This window comes from Microcebus murinus, chromosome 10 (genome assembly GCF_040939455.1).
Source record: "Microcebus murinus isolate Inina chromosome 10, M.murinus_Inina_mat1.0, whole genome shotgun sequence".
NCBI lineage: Eukaryota > Metazoa > Chordata > Mammalia > Primates > Cheirogaleidae > Microcebus > Microcebus murinus.
The window spans coordinates 24,098,294-24,121,536 of NC_134113.1; the positions used below are offsets into that span (position 1 = coordinate 24,098,294).

General features: G+C 39.3%; 1 protein-coding gene and 1 non-coding gene across 2 annotated transcripts in view; one reads left to right on the top strand and one right to left on the bottom strand.

Annotated features, from left to right (window-relative positions):
• Positions 1-5,740: 5,740 nt before the first annotated feature.
• On the bottom strand, positions 5,741-5,812 carry TRNAD-GUC (transfer RNA aspartic acid (anticodon GUC)). The gene has a single exon. It is a non-coding gene; the product is annotated as a tRNA-Asp (tRNA).
• Positions 5,813-6,250: 438 nt separating this feature from the next.
• LTA4H (leukotriene A4 hydrolase) overlaps positions 6,251-23,243 on the top strand; it is a 32,670-nt gene continuing 15,677 nt past the window's right edge. Inside the window, exons 1-11 of the mRNA XM_012775320.3 lie at positions 6,251-6,505; positions 10,782-10,912; positions 12,265-12,385; positions 14,167-14,235; positions 16,627-16,731; positions 18,138-18,190; positions 19,396-19,468; positions 20,124-20,264; positions 21,066-21,089; positions 22,007-22,077; positions 22,875-22,986. Coding sequence (XP_012630774.1) covers positions 6,347-6,505; positions 10,782-10,912; positions 12,265-12,385; positions 14,167-14,235; positions 16,627-16,731; positions 18,138-18,190; positions 19,396-19,468; positions 20,124-20,264; positions 21,066-21,089; positions 22,007-22,077; positions 22,875-22,986 — 1,059 coding nt within the window. The 5' untranslated portion in view covers positions 6,251-6,346. The remainder of the gene's footprint in view (positions 6,506-10,781; positions 10,913-12,264; positions 12,386-14,166; positions 14,236-16,626; positions 16,732-18,137; positions 18,191-19,395; positions 19,469-20,123; positions 20,265-21,065; positions 21,090-22,006; positions 22,078-22,874; positions 22,987-23,243) is intronic.

Genomic DNA, 23,243 nt, shown 5'->3' on the forward strand with positions numbered 1-23,243 from the left:
TGGAGATGTGAATATAAACACACAAAATTTGTGCACAGGGCTGCACAGGCAAAAAGAAATTGAACAGAACAGTGGAGGAACGGGTTAGCGTTGCCTCAACCATATTGTGAGCTAAGCATATAAAAGGTGGCTGAAATAATTTCTTCCATTTGCTCACACACTGGAGGGAGGAAGTGAAGGGTGTTCCATGCAGCACCTTGTTCCCGAAGGGAAAGAGATTCTACTAGACTTCAGCCCAGACTGGAGGAAGGGGAGGCAGGGTGTGCAGGGGGAGAGAGGTGGAGGTATCTAGGTTTAAAGAAGGGCAGGAGAAGTCACAGAGCTGGGACAACTTGGGTTCAGCTCCGCTGAAGCCACCTGAATCAGTGCAGGCTGCCCAGCTGGGTGGGGCCCATGCTCAAGAGAGTGTGACATACATGGGATGTCACCAAAGGCTGTTTTTGTTTGTGTTTGTTCCAGTGATCTTTATCTTTTCTTTTCTCTTATTTATTTTTTTTTAAAGAGGTGGGTCTCACCATGTCACCTAAGATGGAGTGCAATGGTACAGTCATGGCTCACTGTAACCTCAAACTCCTGGGCTCAAATGATCTTCCTGCCTCAGACGCCCGAGTAGCTGGGAGTGTAGGTATGGGACACTGTTAGGGACAGAAAGACAAGTGAGAGGTAATGGAATGTTAGGAGCAGAAAACTAAGAAAGAGGAAATGGTTTCAGAAAAATAAGAAAAGGAAATGGTTATTTCAGTCTTAAAGAATGGGGTAATTAGGCTGTGGAACACAGACCAGCAGGGAATGGAAAAATGGAACTTTCCCCATCAAAAGTGTCAACGGAAAAAAAGCCAACCTCTGTAAAATAGTTTTAAAGAGATTTAATCTGAGCCAAATTTGAGGATCATGACCCGGAGCCACTGCCAAGAGGCCTTGAGCTAGTGGACTGATATAGTTGGGTTACAGTTTGGTTTTATACATTTCAGGGAGACAAGGGGTTACAGGTAAAGTCATAAATCAATATGTGGGAGGCATACATTGGTTTGGTCCAAAAGGTGGGATATCTCAAGGGAGCTTACAGGTTATAGGTGGGTTTAAAGATTCTTTGGCTTGTAATTGGTTAAAGATAGAAGCTTTGTCTAAAGGCTTGGAATGTTTAAACATAAGGAGCTGTTATCAGAGAAAAGCCACCAGACATAGATTTGTTGTGTAAATTGAGGACCTGTAGATTTGTCTTACATACCCTTAGGCCTGTTAATGGGTTACAAAGGATCTTTCCAAGAAGGGAGTGGGGGCATAAGGCATGTCTCACCTCCCTCCTCCTGGCAGACAATTGAATTTTAGGATATTCCTTTGGCCAAGAGGGGGTCCATTCAGTCAGCCAGTGGGGGGTGAGCCTTAAAATTTTATTTTAGTTTACAAAGGTATACTAGAAAGAATGACTGAATGTAACCTTTAGGTCATGTCCAAAAGTAGAAAGTAATTCAGTCCTAATTACAGCTAACCTTTACCTAAACATACACTACTAGCATACAAAAAGAAAAAACATAGAAGTAGACAGGGTCTTCTGCACTCATGGAGACAGACCCATTTCCCCTTAGGAAATGTCTTTTGCTTTCATCTCCTATACTATCTTATAATAAAAGCTGCTTAAGTAGATACACTCGGCATCTGCTCTTTTCTCTCTGTCGAATTGACCCAGCTTGCGATGATTTGTCCAAGCTAGCAGACAAAGAGCCAAGGGAAAATGTCACTACTGAAAATCCACTGTGATACCACCATGACCAGCTAATTTTTAAATTTTTTCATAGAGAGGGGGTCTTGCTATGTTGCCCAGGCTGGTCTCAAACTCCTGAGCTCAAGCGATCCTCCCGCTTCAGCCTCCCAAAGTGCTGCGATTACAGGCGTGAACCACCACGCCTGGCCTATTTTTTTTTTTTTCATATCACTAAATAACTTTTTCAAATAGGAAATATTCACCTACATGAAAATTCAAAAGGCTTAAAAGGTTATTCAGTTGAAATATCTACTTCCGGCCTCTGTTCCTTGGCCACTCTATTTCTTCCTCCCCTCAGGTAAATAATACCATTTCTTGAGAATCTTTCCTGAAATATTTTATATAGATATCAGCAAAGTTTTTAATATAGTCTCTGCCCCCTTTTTACACAAAAACAGCAAGTCATCCATCACCAGTATCTTGTCACACTCTCTGACCACACTGCCCCTTTATCTTTCCATATTGTTCACCCTGCTCCCACAGGAAGGCTAATTCGCTGACTGCCTCTCCACCATCTTTCACACCCCTGGTGTCCTCTCCTTGCCCAACCTGCCCGTGCTCTTGGTGAAACTCCCTGGGGCAGTCATACTTGGCTGGAGAAAATTTACACAATAGTGCTGGCCCAGCTCACTTCCCCAAATCTTTTCTAGGTAGCAGTGTAGTAGAATACACTTAATAAATATCTGCAAATTACACTGAGTATTTAAAGAAAGGAAAGGTGTATGTGAAGGAAGAGGAGAAAACAATGTGAAGTCTTTATACTCTTTTAAGGGAAGTCTTAGTGTATCAACTGAAATTTCCTGTAAATGCATTTCAAAACATAGGATCTTTGCTAATGTTGCCATTCCTTTTTAGAGGCCTCATTTGGTAGGACCTGCTTTGCTATACAAACCTCGGTTGTGTCTCATTTCGTAGGTCTTCCTAAAAGCTCTTGCTAACAAAACAAGAAAAAATAAATATTAAAATGATCAAAATAGACAAAATAAAAGCCAATAGCAATTATACTACTAGCTAACACATAACAAATGCTCACTCTGTGCCAAGCACAGTGCTAAGTACGTCCCATACACTATCTTATTTCATCTTTCCAACAACCCCATGAAGCACGTGTACCTCAATTATCCCGAGGGATAAGTAGTTTTTCCAGGAGAGCAGCATGGCTGGAATACTTCCTGTTCATATGGCTCTATAAATACATGCACTATTTCTTTTCATAAAACTTTATATAGATCATCTTTTTCATCCTTAATTAACTCCCCTTTGGTAGATAGACCCTAATGTTTCCCTTATTTTATTGATGCAATGGAAAGCCTCATTTTTAAAAGCATTCCCAATCTACCATTAGTATAAAAAATACTCCCATTGTTTGTGAATTGCTAATTTTGTACACTCTGTTTTGGAGGTCAGTGGTGTCTTAGAAAACAATTGCTATTGTATATTTATCTTTTTTTTTTTGTTTTGAGACAGAGTCTCCCTTTGTTGCCCAGGCTAGAATGAGTGCCGTGGCGTCAGCCTAGCTCACAGCAACCTCAAACTCCTGGGCTCAAGCAATCCTTCTGCCTCAGCCTCCCAAGTGGCTGGGACTACAGGCATGGGCCACCATGCCCGGCTAATTTTTTCTATATATATTAGTTGGCCAATTAATTTCTTTCTATTTATAGTAGAGACGGGGTCTCGCTCTTGCTCAGGCTGGTTTTGAACTCCTGACCTTGAGCAATCTGCCTGCCTCGGCCTCCCAGAGAGCTAGGATTACAGGCGTGAGCCACCACGCCTGGCCTGTATATTTATCTTTTAATGAATATATTAATCAATTGAGGAATTCATTTGTGGTTTTCTGTGGATATATTTTTTGAACACAAGTGGAATAAACCCTGTGGGTTCCTGGTAATCAATAATGGAAGATCATATTGACCGTCTTTTTATTAAAACAAACTATCCTTTCTCCATACTAGCTAAAGAAGATGATTTGATTCTGTAATACTTAGCTAAATCAATTCTATTGTATCATATGTAACCCAAGATTTGGCAACCTTAAAATAAATGTTTGCAAATGTTGATCATGTCATAAATTCTCAGGCCATATGAAATTAGGACCTGTGCATGTGTAAGGTATTGGATTTCATAGTTTGGGATATTTTTGTTTTCCTCTGGCTTGCAGAGGCCAACACAAGGATATCAAAATGTATAGATAGCATCTTTTTCTGTTGCTGGAGCCAAATTTAATCATTAGATCTTTTTTGATAGAGAATCGAACTGTAGCAGCACGCCCGCTCCATCACGTTTCTTTTTTTTGAGTCAGAGTCTCACTTTGTTGCCTAGGCTACAGTGAGTGAGTGCCGTGGCTTCAGCCTAGTTCACAGCAACCTCAAACTCCTGGGCTCAAGCGATCCTCCTGCCTCAGCCTCCAGAGTAGCTGGAACTACAGGCATGTGCCACCATGCCCGGCTAATTTTTTCTATATATATTAGTTGACCAATTAATTTCTTTCTATTTATAGTAGAGATGGGGTCTCGCTCTTGCTCAGGTTTTGAACTTCTGACCTTGAGCAATTCGCCTGCCTAGGCCTCCCAGAGTGCTAAGATTACAGGCGTGAGCCACCGCACCTGGCCTCATCACATTTCTTAAATCTTCATTTTCCTCATCTCTAGAAACCCTTTTACCTCTATATCTAAATATGTTAAAGTTTCTCTTGCAAAAAAAAAAAACCTTTCCCAATGCTTCATTTCTCTCCAGCTACCCCTTTTATCTTCCCTTCGTGAGAAAACCATGTATCCTAACAGTGGTTTATGTTCTACTTCCCCTCTTCTCTTCCATTGCTCAATCCACTACTCTCAAACCATGAGAGGCAAAAAACCACCACTTTCCCACTCTCACCTCACTGCTAAATCCAAATGAAAATGTTCACTCCTTATTTTAGTGGCCCTTGACATTGTTGGTTGGCTCTGTCTGGTTTATTCACGGGTTTCTCTTCTTCTAGCCTGCCTTTAAAAAAAATTAAATTCTGCTGTTCTCCCAGCTTCCAACCTGTTTTCACTGCTCTTCTCTTTATATACTCTACTTGGGTTGAGTATATCCCCTACTTTCTTCTACTGCACATGTGATGTTATCATATCGACCCTGACACTTCCCCAGAGCTACAGACTTGAATATCCAAGTGACTGATGGACATCTCCACTTTGACTCACACAGGTTTCCAAACTCCACAAAGTCCAAAACTGAACTTGGCATCTTCCCCTTGAATCTGTCCTAGCGATTACCCAGCCACCGAAGCCCAAAACCTGAGAGTCATCTTAGGATCCTCTCAATCTGTGAATCCACATTCCTTCCTTCCTCTCTCTTCTAACTTACTACTCATTACTTTCGTGTGTCAGGCCCCCAGTATTTTCTGCCTGGACTATTTTAATAGTTTCCTAACTCTCCTGCTTCTGGTTTGATATCTCATTTTCATTTTCTGAATGCTACTATTGCTTTCTTTGTAACGTGAATTCGATCACGCATGGCACTCCCCTGCTTAAAATTCTTCAATGGGTCCCCGTTCATGCATTCAGGATTAAAAGCTCAACCCAAAGTAGAGCGTGTAAAAAGAGCAGCGAATATAGGTTGGAAAACAGGTTTAAGGTCCTTTGAGACTTGTCCTCTTCTAATTTCTCTAGTTTCAACTCTGAGGCCCCGCTCTCAAAGCAAGGCTTCCTGCTATTCTCTCACCTCCCGGAGGGGCCCCAGAGCTGAGCTAGAAGTCCCAGCTCTGCACTCCCGCTGCCACCAGCGCACACTCCACTTCTGTAACAGAAATCATCACGGTTTCTGAAATGGGAATGTTTGCTTTCTGTTTTGGAGGCCCAGGGCCTGGAAATTGACCTAATAAATAGTAAAACTGACAGAGTTGAGCTTACTTGCAACCCAGCAACAAAACAGATTTTAAAATATGAATTTTACTGCTGATTGGGGGGAATAAAGAAAAAAAAAATGCTCTTGTGCCTCCCCGTCGGGGAATCGAACCCCGGTCTCCCGCGTGACAGGCGGGGATACTCACCACTATACTAACGAGGAATCGCACAGACGAAGGCCTTCCGACAAGCCTTTTATATCTTCTCACTTCGCCCCGCCCTCACTACACACAACCGATCAATGAGTCTTTTTCATTTTGTTGCCATCACACTTTCCACTAAAGTTGGATAGAACTAAAGTGGAAGCGCTCAATTTGCTCTCTGGTTCCACTTATTTCCCTCGGCCCTCCCTTCTCTCCTGCCCCTACTTCCCTCCCGCTCTTCCCTCTCTTCAGCCTCCAAAACCAACCTCGGTCCTCCACCCCGCCCTGACACGCACGCTCCCAGGCAGCGAAGCGCAGGCCTCGTCGCGCTGCACCACGGGACTTGTGGTCCAGCTTTCGCCGGCCTCTCACTCCTCCGACTCCGGGGAACTTCCATTCCCGGCATGCATCGCGAACGCCCTCCTCCTCCTCCTCCTCCTGCTCCTCCTCCTCCTCTCTTCTCCTCTGCCTCCCCCCGCCTCCTCTGCTCTGATCGGAGCCTCACTGCTGGGTGTTGAGGTGCGGGTCAGTCTGCGGCGCGATCCCTCAGAGCCATGCCGGAGGTCGTGGATACCTGTTCTCTGGCCTCTCCAGCTTCGATCTGCCAGACCAAGCACCTGCACCTGCGCTGCAGCGTCGACTTCACTCGCCGGACGCTGACCGGGACCGCCGCGCTCACGGTCCAGTCCCAGGAGGACAATCTGCGCAGCCTGGTACGGTGGGGCGCCTGCCGGTGCCCGCCTCTCCTGGCCACCCGCCCCTCGCCCCTCGCTCCCGGGGTCTCCGGCTTACCGCTGCCTAGCCCCACGCCCCGTCTGCATCCCCCACCCAACCCCTGTTCTGCACCTCCTCTTCATTCCCCACTCACCCCATAGCATGCCCTCTTCAGCCCCACGTACGCCTGTGTGTCCCTGCCCTCACCTCCACCTAAGTCTCCCCCCCATCCTCTCTTCAGTCGCTGGGCACATCCTAGCGTCCTATCCACGCCTCTCTCCTCACCCAGCCCTCGGGTTTCATCTTTGCAATAGTCCCTCAGAATCCTAGTTCCCAACGCTAATTCCCCGTGGCCTCCGCATTGCCTCAGCCCGCAGCCCAGAACCCCCTCCGCAGGCCCCACACTTATCCCAGCCCCCAGCGCACCTTCCTCAGTCTAGTCTCATCCAAGTCTCAGATCCCATGTTCTGTTGATCCCTCACCCCACTTTTCCCTCCCAGGCACTTTATTTCAACCCGCACATCTGCAGGATGCGACCGATCGCCCAGCTCCCTCGATCTCCCTTGCTGGTGGTTCTCAAATCCCTTAGGATTCCCGGCGCGAAACCCCTTCTCTCAGCCTTGCTTTGAAACCAACAGTCTCTGCTTTCTAACTCTAGGTGCAGCTCTTTTTCTTCAGCGTCCTTTCTACCTTTGATTCTTGTCACCCTTCTTAGCATCTTCTAATAATTTAAGGACAGATGGAACGTTCAAGCTTTCTAAGGATGACTCAGTATGCTTCGTTAATAGTTGCTTCTAAGGAGGACTTAATTATTGCATTTCTTAGAAAATACATACTTTTACAAGCTCTCTAACCATTTGAATGAAGATTCGTTTAGATTCATGGAATGTTATTCAAATGATTTTATCTGTACCATATAACCTGTGGCCTACAACCTATGTTTATACTCAAATGGCCTGAAAGTATTTGGTTTGTACTTTTCACTTGAAGAATTTCGTAGAAGAGCATTTTATTTTTTTATTTTTTATTTTTTTTTTTGAGACAGAGTCTCGCTTTGTTGTCCAGGCTAGAGTGAGTGCCGTGGCGTTAGCCTAGCTCACAGCAACCTCAAACTCCTGGGCTCCAGTGATCCTTCTGCCTCAGCCTCCCAAGTAGCTGGGACTACAGGCATGCGCCACTATGCCCGGCTAATTTTTTATATATATATCAGTTGGCCAATTAATTTCTTTCTATTTATAGTAGAGACGGGGTCTCGCTCTTGCTCAGGCTGGTTTTGAACTCCTGACCTTGAGCAATCCGCCCGCCTCGGCCTCCCAAGAGCTAGGATTACAGGCGTGAGCCACAGCGCCCGGCCTAGAAGAGCATTTTAGAATTAAGAGGGACATAAAAAGACCAGCCATATATGGCTTCTTCACCAGGGTAGGATAACACAGTGTTTTTTGCACAGTGTAGCATAATGAGATACAGCAATTAGCAATTGGACCAAGTATGTTGTAGGCTTGAGGAGGGAAACTAGTAGAGTTAAATAATTGGGCAGAATTATAAGTAGAGATAAGAATTGATGGGTTTTGTGCCTCTTTTTCCTATTTATGCAATAGATCTTATTTTGAGTTAATATGAATTGTTGTAATAAAGCACTTAACTTTCTTACTCATTGTCCTTTAACATGTTAATAGACTAATTGATTTGAAAATAGGTCAACTCCTCTATGTACTGATATGTAAGTACCAAAAGTACTATAAGAAAGAAAATAAATAAAAGTATTATAAGAAGGTAACTATTTCCTTGTAGGTTGCACTTTGTTCTTCCTGAAGTAGGATGCTGTCTTTTATTGCAGTGGCAGGTTTGCCCAGGCAGGACTGGAATAAAGTGCTATTTCAATGCAGTCTCTCTTATTAAAAGAAAGTGAATTTTGATAGCTCATTACTGCTTAATATGCCCTTGCACTCTCTGTTTTGTAAAAATGAAAGCTTTACCTCTGTTGATTTAAGTAAGCAAGAGTCAGGATGTTTACATTTTGAAAAGAATGTCCCAATCTAAAAACCTGTTGGTTGTTTTACATTCTCCAAATCTAGAGAGAAGATTTTTAAATTATGATTTCTGGTTGTCATATCTGTTTAGCAAATTAGAGCCTGAAATCATAATAATGTTTATTTTTTTTTATTTATTTTTTTTGAGACAGAGTCTTGCTTTGATGCTCAGGCTAGAGTGAGTGCCATGGCGTCAGCCTAGTTCATAGCAACCTCAAACTCCTGGGCTCAAGTGATCCTGCTGCCTCAGCCTCCCGAGTAGCTGGGACTACAGGCATGCACCACCATGCCTGGCTAATTTTTTCTATATATATTAGTTGGCCAATTTATTTCTTTCTATTTATAGTAGAGATGGGTCTTGCTTGTGCTCAGGCTGGTTTTGAACTCCTGACCTTGAGCAATGCAGCCGCCTCAGCCTCCCAGAGTGCTAGGATTACAGGCGTGAGCCACCACCCCCAGCCTCATAATAATGTTAGATGTTATACTAGAAAGGCAACTTGTAGTACAGAGTGACATCTGTTTATAATTATTTGCTTACTTATGACAGTAACCTGAAACCAAGAGCTCTCATTATTTATTTATTCATATTTATTTAAAATTGGCTTGTCTTTCCTCTACTAGATTATGTAGGGACTATATTTCATATCTATTTGTGTCTCAAATTCCTAGTATAGGAATATAGAAATATTTTCACATCTTCTTTTTGTCTCGGTTCTTGAAGTCTATGATGCTGGGGAATGCTGAAGGAGTTCTAACAGGACTAATTCCTAGCTTTCTAAAATCTTTTAAGGGCCGGGCGCTGTGGCTCACGCCTGTAATCCTAGCTCTTGGGAGGCCGAGGCGGGCGGATTGCTCAAGGTCAGGAGTTCGAAACCAGCCTGAGGAAGAGCGAGACCCCGTCTCTACTATAAACAGAAAGAAATTAATTGGCCAACTGATATATATATAAAAAATTAGCCGGGCATGGTGGCGCATGCCTGTAGTCCCAGCTACCCGGGAGGCTGAGGCAGAAGGATCACTCGAGCCCAGGAGTTTGAGGTTGCTGTGAGCTAGGACGCCACGGCACTCACTCTAGCCTGGGCAACAAAGCGAGACTCTGTCTCAAAAAAAAAAAAAAAAAAAATTAGCCGGGCATAGTGGAGCATGCCTGTAGTCCCAGCTACTCGGGAGGCTGAGGCAGAAGGATCACTCGAGCCCAGGAGTTTGAGGTTGCTGTGAGCTAGGCTGACGCCACGGCACTCACTCTAGCCTGGACAACAAAGTGAGACTCTGTCTCAAAAAAAAAAAAAAAAAAAATCTTTTAAGTTTTGGTTTATTTACACTGAAGTTTGGAACTCAAAATTTGTGATAACTTTCAAACATTTCTTTTTATTGAAACTTGCAGAATTTTTTCTTTCACTTGGCTCAATGAGGTTTTAGTGTCATGGCCAAGATCATATATACTAGTAAGTAGAGGAAACCAACAGTTGCAGTTGAACATAGGCTGTCTTTCTGACTGCAAACCCTCTAGTCTTCACTAAATAAATGGCTGTGCTGGGAATCAAATCAAGGTGGTTTTTGTTTTTAGTTTTGTTTTTAACACACAAGCCCGTGGTTTTTTCATCATAGCACTTTGCAGATAACAAGTAGAAAATGTAAATAGAAACATAACAGTGGGGCATAAGGCTTTTTTTTTTTTAAACCCTGCTTTGTTCCAGAAAGAATTTGAGACTGCTTAAAACAACATACACAGTATAATAAGATTTAAAATAATTAAATAATTTGGAGGAAGAGAGAATAAAGATAGGAGAAACAAAACCCATGGCCTTATATATGGATATATGAAAGTACATATGAGTTGGAATCCTAGGAAGAAATATATGGTGAGATATATTGAGGAGTTAGAGTGAAAGAAACTTAAGTTGAAGCTTTTATAACAGAAATTAAGTTTTAGGAGACAGAAGCAAAGGCATTTTAATTTAGATTTGACTTTTACTTAAAGTCCCTAATTGGTGTGGCTATCCTAGAGTTACTTAACAATATATACGCAAATCTTAGAACCCAAAAATTTTCAGGAAGCTTAGGGTCTCAAATGATAAGACCTATACTAACTTTTGACTCCTTTAATCCTTGTGATTTTACTCTGTATTTTACTCTCTGTAAGCAACTAGTTCTACTCTATAATCATTGTAGTAACCTATTTCTCATACTAGTTTTCTCTGGTAGCTAAAACTATTTTCTTATTATTTAAAAATATTAATTTTAGATTTTAGATACAAAGGACCTTACAATAGAAAAAGTAGTCATCAATGGACAAGAAGTCAAATATGCTCTTGGAGAAAGACAAAGTTACAAGGGATCACCAATGGAAATTTCTCTTCCTATTGCTCTGAGCAAGTATGAATGTTATCTTCTTTTTCTTTTATAGCTAAATACTGGGGAAAATATATTTTTAATTAATGTAGACGTTTTTCTTTTTATTTTAGTTTGTATATGGGAAGTAATTGGTACACTACTCCTGGTCTTCTGTCCAGCTTGAAGTTTATACAGTAGTGAGAATTATATGTTCTTAAGATAGTAAAGACATTTATTGTATGGGACTTTGGGTAACTGTTACTTCTTTAATTACTCATCATTTTACTAATGTCTAGAGTGATAATGGGGGCATGCCATCATAAGAACTGTAACTGTGTACCTTGTGTGCTTTAGGTGCATTCTTTAACCTAATCCTGACAGTAAGCCCATGTGTTATGGTCTACACTTGACAGATGAGGAAAGGGAACCTTAGAGAGATAAAGTAACTTATTCAAGAGAGTGGCAAATAAAACTGTCATGTTAAGAGTATGTCCTACCTCTTAATATATTGAGGAGGGGAAAAGGGTGGAAACTGTTGGCCTAGAACAAGGCTGATCTACCCCTCATTGTTCAGTGGCCAATGTCTTCATGCCCTCTCATCCCCTTTAAGAAAGAGAAACACCCAGCCATAACTTGTGAGGTAAAACTCATTAACCCCTTTCTACAGACAAAGAAACTGTGGAATAGGGAGGTCAAATAATTTGCCCAAGTTTATAGCAAGTGGTAAGTCAGGATTCAAACACAGGCAGGGCTGCTGGTCTCCAGAGCTTGCTGTTTCCTCATCAGTGTTTCTCAAACTATGTGGGGTGAAGGATCACTTTTGTCATCTGTTACAGACTGATACTTTTGTAAAATGTAATAAAAATGGATTATGAGGAAGAAGAGGTTAAATATAAGCACACATTTTTTTTTTATTATTAGATTCAATAGGTATCAAAATGACTAGAAGTTTCTAAATGCTTACTCTGAATACCTTGACTTAACCTTACCTTGGATCAGGGACAGCTCACAGACCACCCTGCTCTGTGTCATGCTGTGGCACCTACCACTGTGGTAGTCAAAGCTTTAAAAGTATTTCTTCCACGTTCCCCACTGCCATATGAGATTGAATGATATCACAAATGCAAAGTATATAACACACAGTGGGGTACCCAACTTATATTATTTCCTGGTATGCCTTCATTATTAGTTAGCATGGTAGAGTGAAAAGGACCCACAGGCTGGCGTTCAGGTGGGAAACTTACCCACTTGCAATGTGGCATTCCTATAGCTCACTCTGAATCAGTAATGAAAACTCTATGATATTATTTACATTATTCAGGGTATGTATTATGAATCCAAATTTTAGTTAGATGGAATTATACTCTGCTAATATATGTATTTGTTTCATACAGAAATCAAGAAGTTGTCATAGAAATTTCTTTTGAGACATCTCCAAAATCTTCTGCTCTTCAGTGGCTTACTCCTGAACAAACTTCTGGAAAGGAGCACCCATACCTTTTTAGTCAGTGCCAGGTAAGAAGGATTCCAGAATGATTTATGATGCAGAAAATTCCCAGTGCATGCAGTTTAAGGAAGCAAAATGGACAGTGGTCTTATGGATATGTGAGTTTTAACTAATAGAGTGTTTTAATTGATTTTATATTATAAAAAAAAATGTATCTTCATTTATATCTGTCACTATTAACACATTCATATGTATTATTTTAAAAAGAAGCTTCCTTTAGTTTGGAAACAGGTCCACCTAGTTGGACTATCTAGGTTTACTTACATTTATATCCCCAGCACCTAGTGTAGAACTTGGCATAGAGTAGGCACTCAAATGGTCATAAAATGAAATGAAAAATTAATAAACAAAACTAATATGTACTGAGTATGAAAAATGCTAACAGTAAAGAAATGTAATGTGAAAGATCAAATTTCCTAACCCTCTCCAGACACCATTGCCCAGGGGTAACCACGATTTAGTTTAGAATGTAGCCTTAACATATTTTTCTTATGCATTTACAAATGTATATATTTTATAAATAAATATTAAGTGTACCTTTAAAATGTTATGATTTAACCTACATCTATTTTCTGTTTAAAAACTAAGGATAAGGCTGGGCGTGGTGGCTCACGCCTGTAATCCTAGCTCTCTGGGAGGCCGAGGCGGGCGGATTGCTCGAGGTCAGGAGTTCGAAACTAGCCTGAGCAAGAGCGAGACCCTGTCTCTACTATAAATAGAAAGAAATTAATTGGCCAACTAATATATATAGAAAAAATTAGCCGGGCATGGTGGCACATGCCTGTAGTCCCAGCTACTTGGGAGGCTGAGGCAGAAGGATTGCTTGAGCCCAGGAGTTTGAGGTTGCTGTGAGCTAGGCTGACGCCATGGCACTCACTCTAGCCTAGGCAACAAAGTGAGACTCTGTCTCAAAAAAAAAAAAAAAAAATACTAAGGATAAAGAATCATGCAATTAGAAACAGTCTGTCACAAGGATAATAATTATGAAACTGGCTTCTGAAAGAAAAAAAGACCTAATTCTTATAATAATAATTTACAATTAAAGAAACTTCATTAAACATTTACTATAATTCCAAGCATTTTGCTGGGCACTTTGGATATTTAATCCTCCTAATATTCCTGTGTGTTAGGCTCAATTTTGAATGCAAGTCTATAAAAAAAAAGAATTGGCACATGGATTCAACCGGTTTACTTTCTGTTGCCACTTGGAATATCTTTTTAACCTAAAAAACTCTAAGTTCAATAATCTGGAAGAGATATCAAGTTCTGGTCAAGAATACACAAATTGCATACTCTCTACCTCTTATGAATATCTGAATATCTATCTTTGAGTATCTGTAAATGTAAGAAGTCAAATGGGTTTCTTTATTGCAGGTCTTTTCAGAGCCCTCAGGAGGCTACTGTTCCCACTGACCCTCCAAGACAGGGATGTAATATGCCACTGTTCTCAAGTTTATTTCACTGTAGAGCCCTTTTTCACAGGGTTCCTAAGAGTTCTCACTGGGTACTGCTATTGCTCAGAGAATAAAGTAGGAAACACTGCTTCACAGTTTGCTCCATGCTTCAACTGAAATGTGAGAGTTGACCCTAGATTAAAATGGAAAATCTGATTTTTTTTAAATCTAAAAATCTGTTTTTCCTACTTTAAAAGATCCCAAGAAGTGAGAGACCTGTTTTTATTTTTTTAAAGAATATGTCTACGGACAATGCTGCAATTTTAATGATTTCTTAATGAGTTGATTTATAAGAAAGGGGAATAGCTATTTCTTTTTCTTTCTCCCTCTCCCAGGCCATCCATTGCAGAGCAATTCTTCCTTGCCAGGACACTCCTTCTGTGAAATTAACCTACACTGCAGAGGTAAATATCACAAATATTAACTGAATTCAATGATCCATATACGTAAATATGGGATAAGTGATAGGTTGAGATAATTGAATTTTTAGAGCTAGAAATAGTTTACTTAATGAAATTTCTACCTGCAATATGTAAAAAAGAGACTCTATAGCTCATTCTGAATCTCTGCTATAAAGGTACTTTTAAATATTATAAAGGTGAAAAAAATGGGAATCATTTAAAAATTTAAAAATGATTTAAACATCATTCTGATTTTTATAAAGGAATTCTGGCTTTAAAAGCAATAATTGAGGAACAGTTATCTTTTAACTTTTAAAAATTGACATTTGCAGAATTAAAGTTCTTGGGAATATATTCTGTAGCAATATAAACATTTATCTAGGTATTCTAATGGGCCTATATTGCAGACTTATCTGTATATAATTCCAACTTATTCCTCTTATAGGTACTGCCAATCCTTTTAGGAAAATGTAGACTATAATTAATAAATACACACTATCCCAGAGGCTAGGATTACTTAGACCAAGCCAATAGAATGAGGACCAACCTGTATTTATGGGACTTTCTTGATTCTCCAATCATCTCACAACCAAATTATACCTAGTATAGTGCTATAGGATATCATCATACTTGGAAGCAGAGAATCCCAGGGTTCTGAAATCTTCTCCACCACTTAATAAATTTGTGACCTTGGGTGAGTCTTACAACCTCACAACCTCAGTTGTCTCATATATATAACATATCACTGCCTAAATGATGGGGGAGGCTAAACCAAATTATTTCCTAAATGCTTTTTAGCTTTAGGATCTATGACTATTGTAGCACTGGTTCAAGAGCTCCTAATTCTGTGCTAGTCTCAGTAATAGTTTTGAGTCCTGAGCCTTGCAAAAAGATCATGGAAGTCTAGTATTAGTTGAAATACATGCTTGCTAGATTACCCATACTCAGAGGATAGGCTTTTATTCTGACATTTATTAGAAATAAAACTCTCAGGCCAGGCACAGTGGCTCACACCTGTAATCCCAGCACTTTGGGAGGCTGAGACAGGAGAATCACTTGAGGTCAGAAGTTCAAGACCAGCCTGAGCAAGAGCAAGTCTACCATCTCTACAAAAAATAGAAAAATTAGCCAGGCATGGTAGCACATGCCTGTAGTCCCAGCTATTTGGAAGGCAGAGGCAGGAGGATCACTTGAGCCCAGGAGTTTGAGGTTATAGTGAGCCATGATGATACCACTGCACTCTACCTAGGTTGACAGAGTGAGACCTTGCCTCAAAAGAAGAAAAAAGAAAAGAAAACTTCCAGAATCATGCAGCTAGGATACAAACTTAAGTGACCATAAGGTTTACCCCATAAGGATCTCTTCCATATAAATTTCCAAAGAAAATTATTTCACAGTGTTTGGCAATAAGTTTTGGTTTTTCACAGTTACTACCCTTAAAAAATTCTGTTTGTAACTTCAAGTGTATGTTTTAAATATAAAATTATTCAAAACTGTATTCTCCATCCTACAATGAGTTTAGCATCCTCTAGAATCTGTTTGGGAGTGCGAAGGGGAGTGGGGGTGTTGGCTACCATTGCCAGGAATGGCGTAGAGCTCTTCACTTATATTATTTAATCCTTGCAGCAAACCTATGCAGTTTTACCCTCATGTGATGGGGAAGCTGATGTTTAGGGAAGTTATTTGCCCAAGTCTGTGCAGTTAGTAGGTGGCAGAGCTGGGATTTTAATCTAGTTTCTACCAAAATTTTACTTTATTTTTTTTTTTTATTTTTTTTATTTTTTATGTCAAGTTTCTACTTCTGTAGCAAAATTTTACTTTTAATATGCGTGGATGAATGTAAAATATTTCACATTTGTTTTTAAAGAAGCCAGTTTTACATATCACTGATTCTGTTTGCAAAACCGATATATAGGGCCGGGCATGGTGGCTCACGCCTATAATCCTAGCACTTTGGGAGGCCGAGGCGGGCGGATTGCTCAAGGTCAGGAGTTTGAAACCAGCCTGAGCGAGACCCCGTCTCTACCAAAAATAGAAATAAATTAATTGACCAACTAAAAATATATATACAAAAAATTAGCCGGGCATGGTGGTGCATGCCTTTAGTCCCAGCTACGTGGGAGGCTGAGGCAGTAGGATCGCTGAGCCCCGGAGATTGAGGTTGCTGTGAGCCAGGCTAATGCCACGGCACTCACTCTAGCCTGGAGTCTCAACAAAGTGAGACTCTGTCTCAAAAAAAAACCAAAAAAAACGATATATACATTCTTTTTGAGTTCATAGTCTGTTTATTATATGGATAATCAAGACGGAAAAGAAAAGGTTATTTTACATATATAGTTTAAGATACATAGAACCTTTTATTTATAACTAGAAATGACTTTTCTTCTCTATTAGGTGTCTGTCCCTAAAGAACTGGTGGCACTTATGAGTGCTATTCGTGATGGAGAAGGACCTGACCCAGAAGACCCAAGCAGGAAAATATACAGATTTAGCCAAAAAGTAAGATCATAGGGTCTAGATTTTTGTTTTAGTTGGTGGTGAACTACAAATAGCTTCTACTCATCCAGAGAGCAAAATTGCTTTTGAAATATTTCAGAATTTAGAGAACAGCTTTTGGGTTTTTTTTTTTTCTTCATTCTTTGCCTTTTGTGCTTTTTAAAGGATTTTGTTCCACTTACGGAGAGTGTTGTATGGAAGAAAGAGGTTGCCGGGTAGACAGAGGAGAGAGCCTGTCTGATTCCATTTCCCCTCATTCCAGTTAGTAGCAGGCAGATTCCTATTCTTTTATGTCATTGCACTTTTGTCTGCCCTGGTACTACAGCGTGGGCGTGTGACTGTAGAGAGTGTTTCCAAATGGAGGAACTATCTTAGACCAAAAAAGCATTCTGTTATAGTCCTGTAAGTTAAAATTTCTATGTAGCTGATAATTGGACTTGTACCATTGACCTTTAATGAATAATGTGTGTATGCGTGTGTGTTTGTGTGTGTATGTTTTTTAATTGACATCACAATGAACAATTTTGCTCCCATCCCAGCTTCTGGGATTTCAAGCTCCCATAAGTTTCGCATCCGCTTAGGGATTATTTTGTATGTCTCTGTAATATGCCAGTAGTGGTTTAAAACATAAAAAAATCAAAATAAAAATAAACAAAAAAGGGCCGGGCGCGATGGCTCACGCCTGTAATCCTAGCTCTCTGGGAGGCCGAGGTGGGCGGATTGCTCGAGGTCAGGAGTTCGAAACCAGCCTGAGCAAGAGCAAGACCCCGTCTCTACTATAAATACAAAGAAATTAATTGGCCAACTAATATATACAAAAAATTAGCTGGGCATGGTGGTGCATGCCTGTAGTCCCAGCTACTTGGGAGGCTGAGGCAGGAGGATTGCTTGAGCCCAGGAGTTTGAGGTTGCTGTGAGCTAGGCTGACGCCACGGCACTCACTCTAGCCTGGGCAACAAAGGGAGACTCTGTCTCAAAAAATAAATAAATAAATAAATAAATAAATAAATAAATAAATAAATAAATAAATAAATAAAAAAGATGTTTTAAAAACAAGGAGAAAAAAAAGAACAAACAGGGGAAACATAATTGCTTTCTTATAGGTTATTTTTTGAGAAATGCTTAAAATGTACCTTTTAATACTACGTGCAAATCATGTTTTTCACATCAGAAGTTTTATTTCTAGTGGAATAAAAGGGAAATAGCTATTTTGAAATGTTTTGCATCATAATTTAAAAATATTTGGTAAAAATAAGAACTAGTTGAGAAGTGTAAAAGAAAAGTAATCCATGTTAATATTTAGAGATTTGGAGATTTAATTTTAAATATAAATTGTCTTACTCTGTAATATTTTTGAGCACTAATACAAGCATGTGATATGTGTATATGCTGTTTGTTTGCTCTGTTAGGTTCCAGTACCCTGCTACCTGATTGCTTTGGTTGTTGGAGCTTTAGAAAGCAGGTGAGATGCTGAACAAATTTTAAGGTTTGTGAAAAGGTCAAACTTTAGGCATCAGGATTAATTTGTAGATCATTTGTGTATTTCTCAAAATATCAAGCTGACAGCTCTAGAAAAATTCAAATCTAAATATAAAATGTTGGCAACAAATTTTAAATTTCAAAATCTTTATCAGTTACCCATTAGATTTTCCAAATATTGTAAAATGAGCATGCTTTTGCCTTTACTTAGAGATTTGGATTCTAATGTAAGCTTGAACAAGTCACTTCTCTAAATCTCTATTTCCTCATTCTTGAAATTATAATATCTGCCTTTCCTACCTGATGGGTTGGTATGTGAAACAAATGAGATAAAATATATGAAAGCACTTGAAAGTCTATAAGTATTATAAACATTTAAGATATTTTGTTAACATTTTACCAAAGCTAAAGTGCCCTTCCTTCTTAACATTTTGTTTGTTCATAATTTCTAAGCACATTTAACTATTTTTAATTGTACAGTTCAGTAGTATGTTAAGTATATTCACATTATTGTGAAATAGATCTTCAGAACTTTTTCATCTTGCAAAACTGAAACTCTTCACTCTCCCTTCCCTACTCTCCCCAGCTCTGTTAGTAACCACCATTCTACTACCTGTTCCTATGAATTTGACTACTTTAGATACCTCACATAGGCAGAATCATACAGTGTGATTTTATCTTTTTGAGACTGGCTTATTTCACTTGGGCATAATGAATTCAGGGTTCATCCATGTTGTAGCATGTGACACGATTTCCTTCCTTTCCTATTGATTCTTCTTATATAAAGAGTATTTAAACTTTAAGTGCATAACAAAGTTTATATCCACTCCTGTTCTGGAATAACGTTTTAGGACCTGCAACTGGCTTTCTCCGGTTGTAAGATTGAGGAAGGAAACTAGACCCCCAGAAATCTTACCAAAGCCAGTAAGCTAGTCTGGAGACACTTTATGTCTAGGTTTTCCTTTGACAACCACACTGTACCTCCTTCGAGAGCTGCATTTCTGTTGCTGCATATACAACAGCAGGTTTGCATCTCAGAGAGACCATTTAACCTTAGCGCTTCCCTATAAGCACATGGTAAATCTACTGCCACTATAGCGGTTTGTGCATAAGACTTTAAATCCTTCTTAGAACCAGGTGTAAGTAATTTGCCTGAATTCTTTTTTATTAAGCTTTTTAATTTTACAGGCAAATTGGCCCAAGAACTTTGGTATGGTCTGAAAAAGAGCAGGTGGAAAAGTCTGCTTATGAATTTTCTGAGGTAGGTCATATAGTTATGTTATATGTTTATATGTAGTTATTTTATATTATATTTTTAATAATTTTGGTAGATAGTAGATTGAAGATTTTGAGTGTGAAATGTGATGGTTTTAAGTGATTTGGTGAAAGCATCAAATATGCCTTATTTTATGTGTGAGTTTGCAGCTGCTACAGTCTTTACATCATTTTCATTTAAAATAAGCATCATTAACTTATAACCTTCATAGAAAGTAATATACACTTTTAAGAATTTACTACCGTAATAATTAAGACATACAAATATATATGCATTGGCCGGGCGCAGTGGCTCACAGCTGTAATCCTAGCACTCTGGGAGGCCAAGGCGGGCTGATTACTCAAGGTCAGGAGTTCGAAATCAGCCTGAGCAAGAGCAAGACCCCGTCTCTACTATAAATACAAAGAAATTAATTGGCTAACTAATATATAGAGAAAAAATTAGCCGGGCATGGTGGCGCATGCCTGTAGTCCCAGCTACTTGGGAGGCTGAGGCAGGAAGATTGCTTGAGCCCAGGAGTTTGAGGTTGCTGTGAGCTAGGCTGACACCACGGCACTCACTCTAGCCTGGGCAACAAAGGGAGACTCTGTCTCAAAAAACAACAAAAAAAAAAACAAATATATATGCATTAATTTTTCAGACTGAATCTATGCTTAAAATTGCAGAAGATCTGGGAGGACCATATGTATGGGGACAGTATGACCTGTTGGTCCTGCCACCATCCTTCCCTTATGGTGGCATGGAGAATCCTTGCCTTACTTTTGTAACCCCTACTTTACTGGTAAGTGTAAATATTTCTTCATTTGAAATTAAAGTCTTCTAAAGAACAAACCTAGCTAGGAAGAACCCTAGAGACCTAATAATATTTTAAAAATCTTCTCTCTTATTCATGTAACCCTTATTTTTAATTTTATTGCTTATTGTGGTTATCAAAATCTCATTTTTTAAAGGAAAATAATTTGACCACTTGTGGAAATAGAATATTATTTTCAGGGTGTTTGGGATATTGGGGATGGGAATGCTATATAACAACAATCTATTGATGAATTATCTATCCAAATAAAGAAAGTACACCCTTTATACTTGGCTTGTAGGTACTGGTAAAAAATATTCAGCACATCAAGTATGGGAAAGGATTAAGTCCTTGGAATATTGCTATGTTTTATATGCCTTGTAAACTACTTTAAATTCTTAGAACCAAGTAAGTAATGGATTAGCAACTTTTCTTAAATATATTATGGATAATAAGGAAAGAAAGAAGGTGACAGTTAAACAAGAGCAGATATAAAAAATGAAAATAGGAGAAATATTTCATGGAAGTTAGAGACAAGTATACTGGCCCTTCTTGTATTACAAAAATTCTCTAGGATTAGGGCAAGAAAGAATGCTGCTAATTTTTAGTTGTGTATTTTTTTATTTTGTGTTTTCAATACATGTCTCTTTTGAACTCTTGGAAGTGCTCTGGTAGAAGTTCAGTGGACCATCCATGCCAGTTTACTAGATGTTGAGGTAGGCAGTCTATTAGATATCGTCAATAATTTAATTATTGAAATACTAAGGTAATTTTCTTTTTTTTAAACAGGCAGGTGACAAGTCACTCTCCAATGTAAGTTAAAATTTCTTATTATGGCCTTACCCTAAAGAAGTATTAAGTCAGCTGACTTTAAAATATCTAGTATATTGTTATGTTAAAGATATGGTTATAAAAGGTACTTGGGGACTCTTATCATAAGATATTATTACATTAACAATTAGATTTAATAGAGTTGAGATTTTATGGTTTGATATCTTGATATGTTTTTGAAGTATTTTTATTTTATTTTATTTTATTTTATTTTATTTTATTTTATTTTATTTTATTTTATTTTATTTTATTTTTTTTTTTTTTGAGACAGAGTCTCACTGTGTTGCCCGGGCTAGAGTGAGGGCCGTGGCGTCAGCCTAGGTCACAGCAACCTCAAACTCCTGGGCTCGAGTGATCCTCCTGCCTCAGCCTCCCGAGTAGCTGGGACTACAGGCATGCGCCACCATGCCCGGCTAATTTTTTGTATATATATTTTTTTAGTTGGTCAATTAATTTATTTCTATTTTTGGTAGAGACGGGGTCTCGCTCAGGCTGGTTTCGAACTCCTGACCTTGAGCAATCCGCCCGCCTCGGCCTCCCAGAGAGCTAGGATTACAGGCGTGAGCCACCGCGCCCGGCCTGTTTTATTTTATTTTTTTTTTTATTTATTATTTTAACCTCCATTTTACAGATGGATGAAGTATTTTTAATACAGTGATATATTCATTTCACTTAATATTTTCTAAATGTTTTTGTTTTAAATTATTTTAACTATGTCATATTTTTTGGTCTTTGGTTAAATTACAGTTTTTTGCTGAACTAACTCCCTGAATATCTCAGCTAATGTTTAAAAAAAATTGAATAACGTGAAGTTGAAAGAACAAGAGTGCTTAAATAATGGGTTATTTTAGGATAAGGTAATCAGTTTTACTGTTAATCACTTACACTGTTTCCTTTAGGTTATTGCACATGAAATATCTCATAGTTGGACAGGAAATCTAGTGACCAACAAAACTTGGGATCACTTTTGGTAAGATTTTTGTTATTATTAGTTCTTTTTTTTTTTTTTTTTTTTTTGAGACAGAGTGTCGCTTTGCTGCCCAGGCTAGAGTGAGTGCCATGACGTCAGCCTAGCTCACAGCAACCTCAAACGCCTGGGCTCAAGCAATCCTCCTGCCTCAGCCTCCCGACTAGCTGGGACTACAGGCATGTGCCACCATGCCCGGCTAATTTTTTCTATATATATTAGTTGGCCAATTAATTTCTTTCTATTTATAGTAGAGATGGGGTCTCGCTCTTGCTCAGGCTGGTTTTGAACTCCTGACCTCGAGCAATCCACCCACCTTGGCCTCCCAGAGTGCTAGGATTACAGGCGTTAGCCACCATGCCCAGCCTATTATTAGTTCTTGTTACTGATTTTTTTCCTGCCTCCCACCACTCTGAATTGTTTTGTATGTACATATTGTTTTTCTTTGTTACCAACTCATTGGTACGCAAGGATTTTTTTTTTCTAATTCTGCAGCACTTGTCACAGTGTTAGGTACAGTCTAGGTATTTAGTTTATGTTTGTTATTAGTTCCTGCTGTAGTCACTTTTTTAATACACGGACATATGAAACCAGAACCGTGGCTTACCTTTCCCTCCTGCCATCTATTGGGCTGGGCTTCCCACTGCTCTGGGAGCTACATGGCAGTCTGCTTAGACGGTAGTGGTCATCCTCTACAACTGCTTTCCTCTGTAGAAAGGCCAACAAGAAAATATCTTCTTGATGAAAATGCCTTTTCCTCTCAGCTGTGTCAGTGTTTTTATTTTTTAAACTTTTTCCAGGTTAAATGAAGGACATACTGTGTACTTGGAACGCCACATTTGTGGACGATTGTTTGGTGAAAAATTCAGACACTTTCATGCTCTGGGAGGATGGGGAGAACTACAGAATTCGGTAAATGAGTCAAACTTTTAAAAACCTTCATCCAAAGTTGTAGAGGTGTTCAAAAATTGAGTTTTTGTAAAGCATCTTTACCAAATAGGAACAAAAAAGTCATTTTTACAGGCATGGAGAATGAAACAGATGCTGGTATAATACCCTGCTGATCTGTGTCATTCATTGTCCTGTGTAAGGTAGTATTGCTGACCTGAATTGGGAGGTGTAAGACTTCATTGACTCTTTGTTACTGATGTAGCTGGTTACTGTGTTTG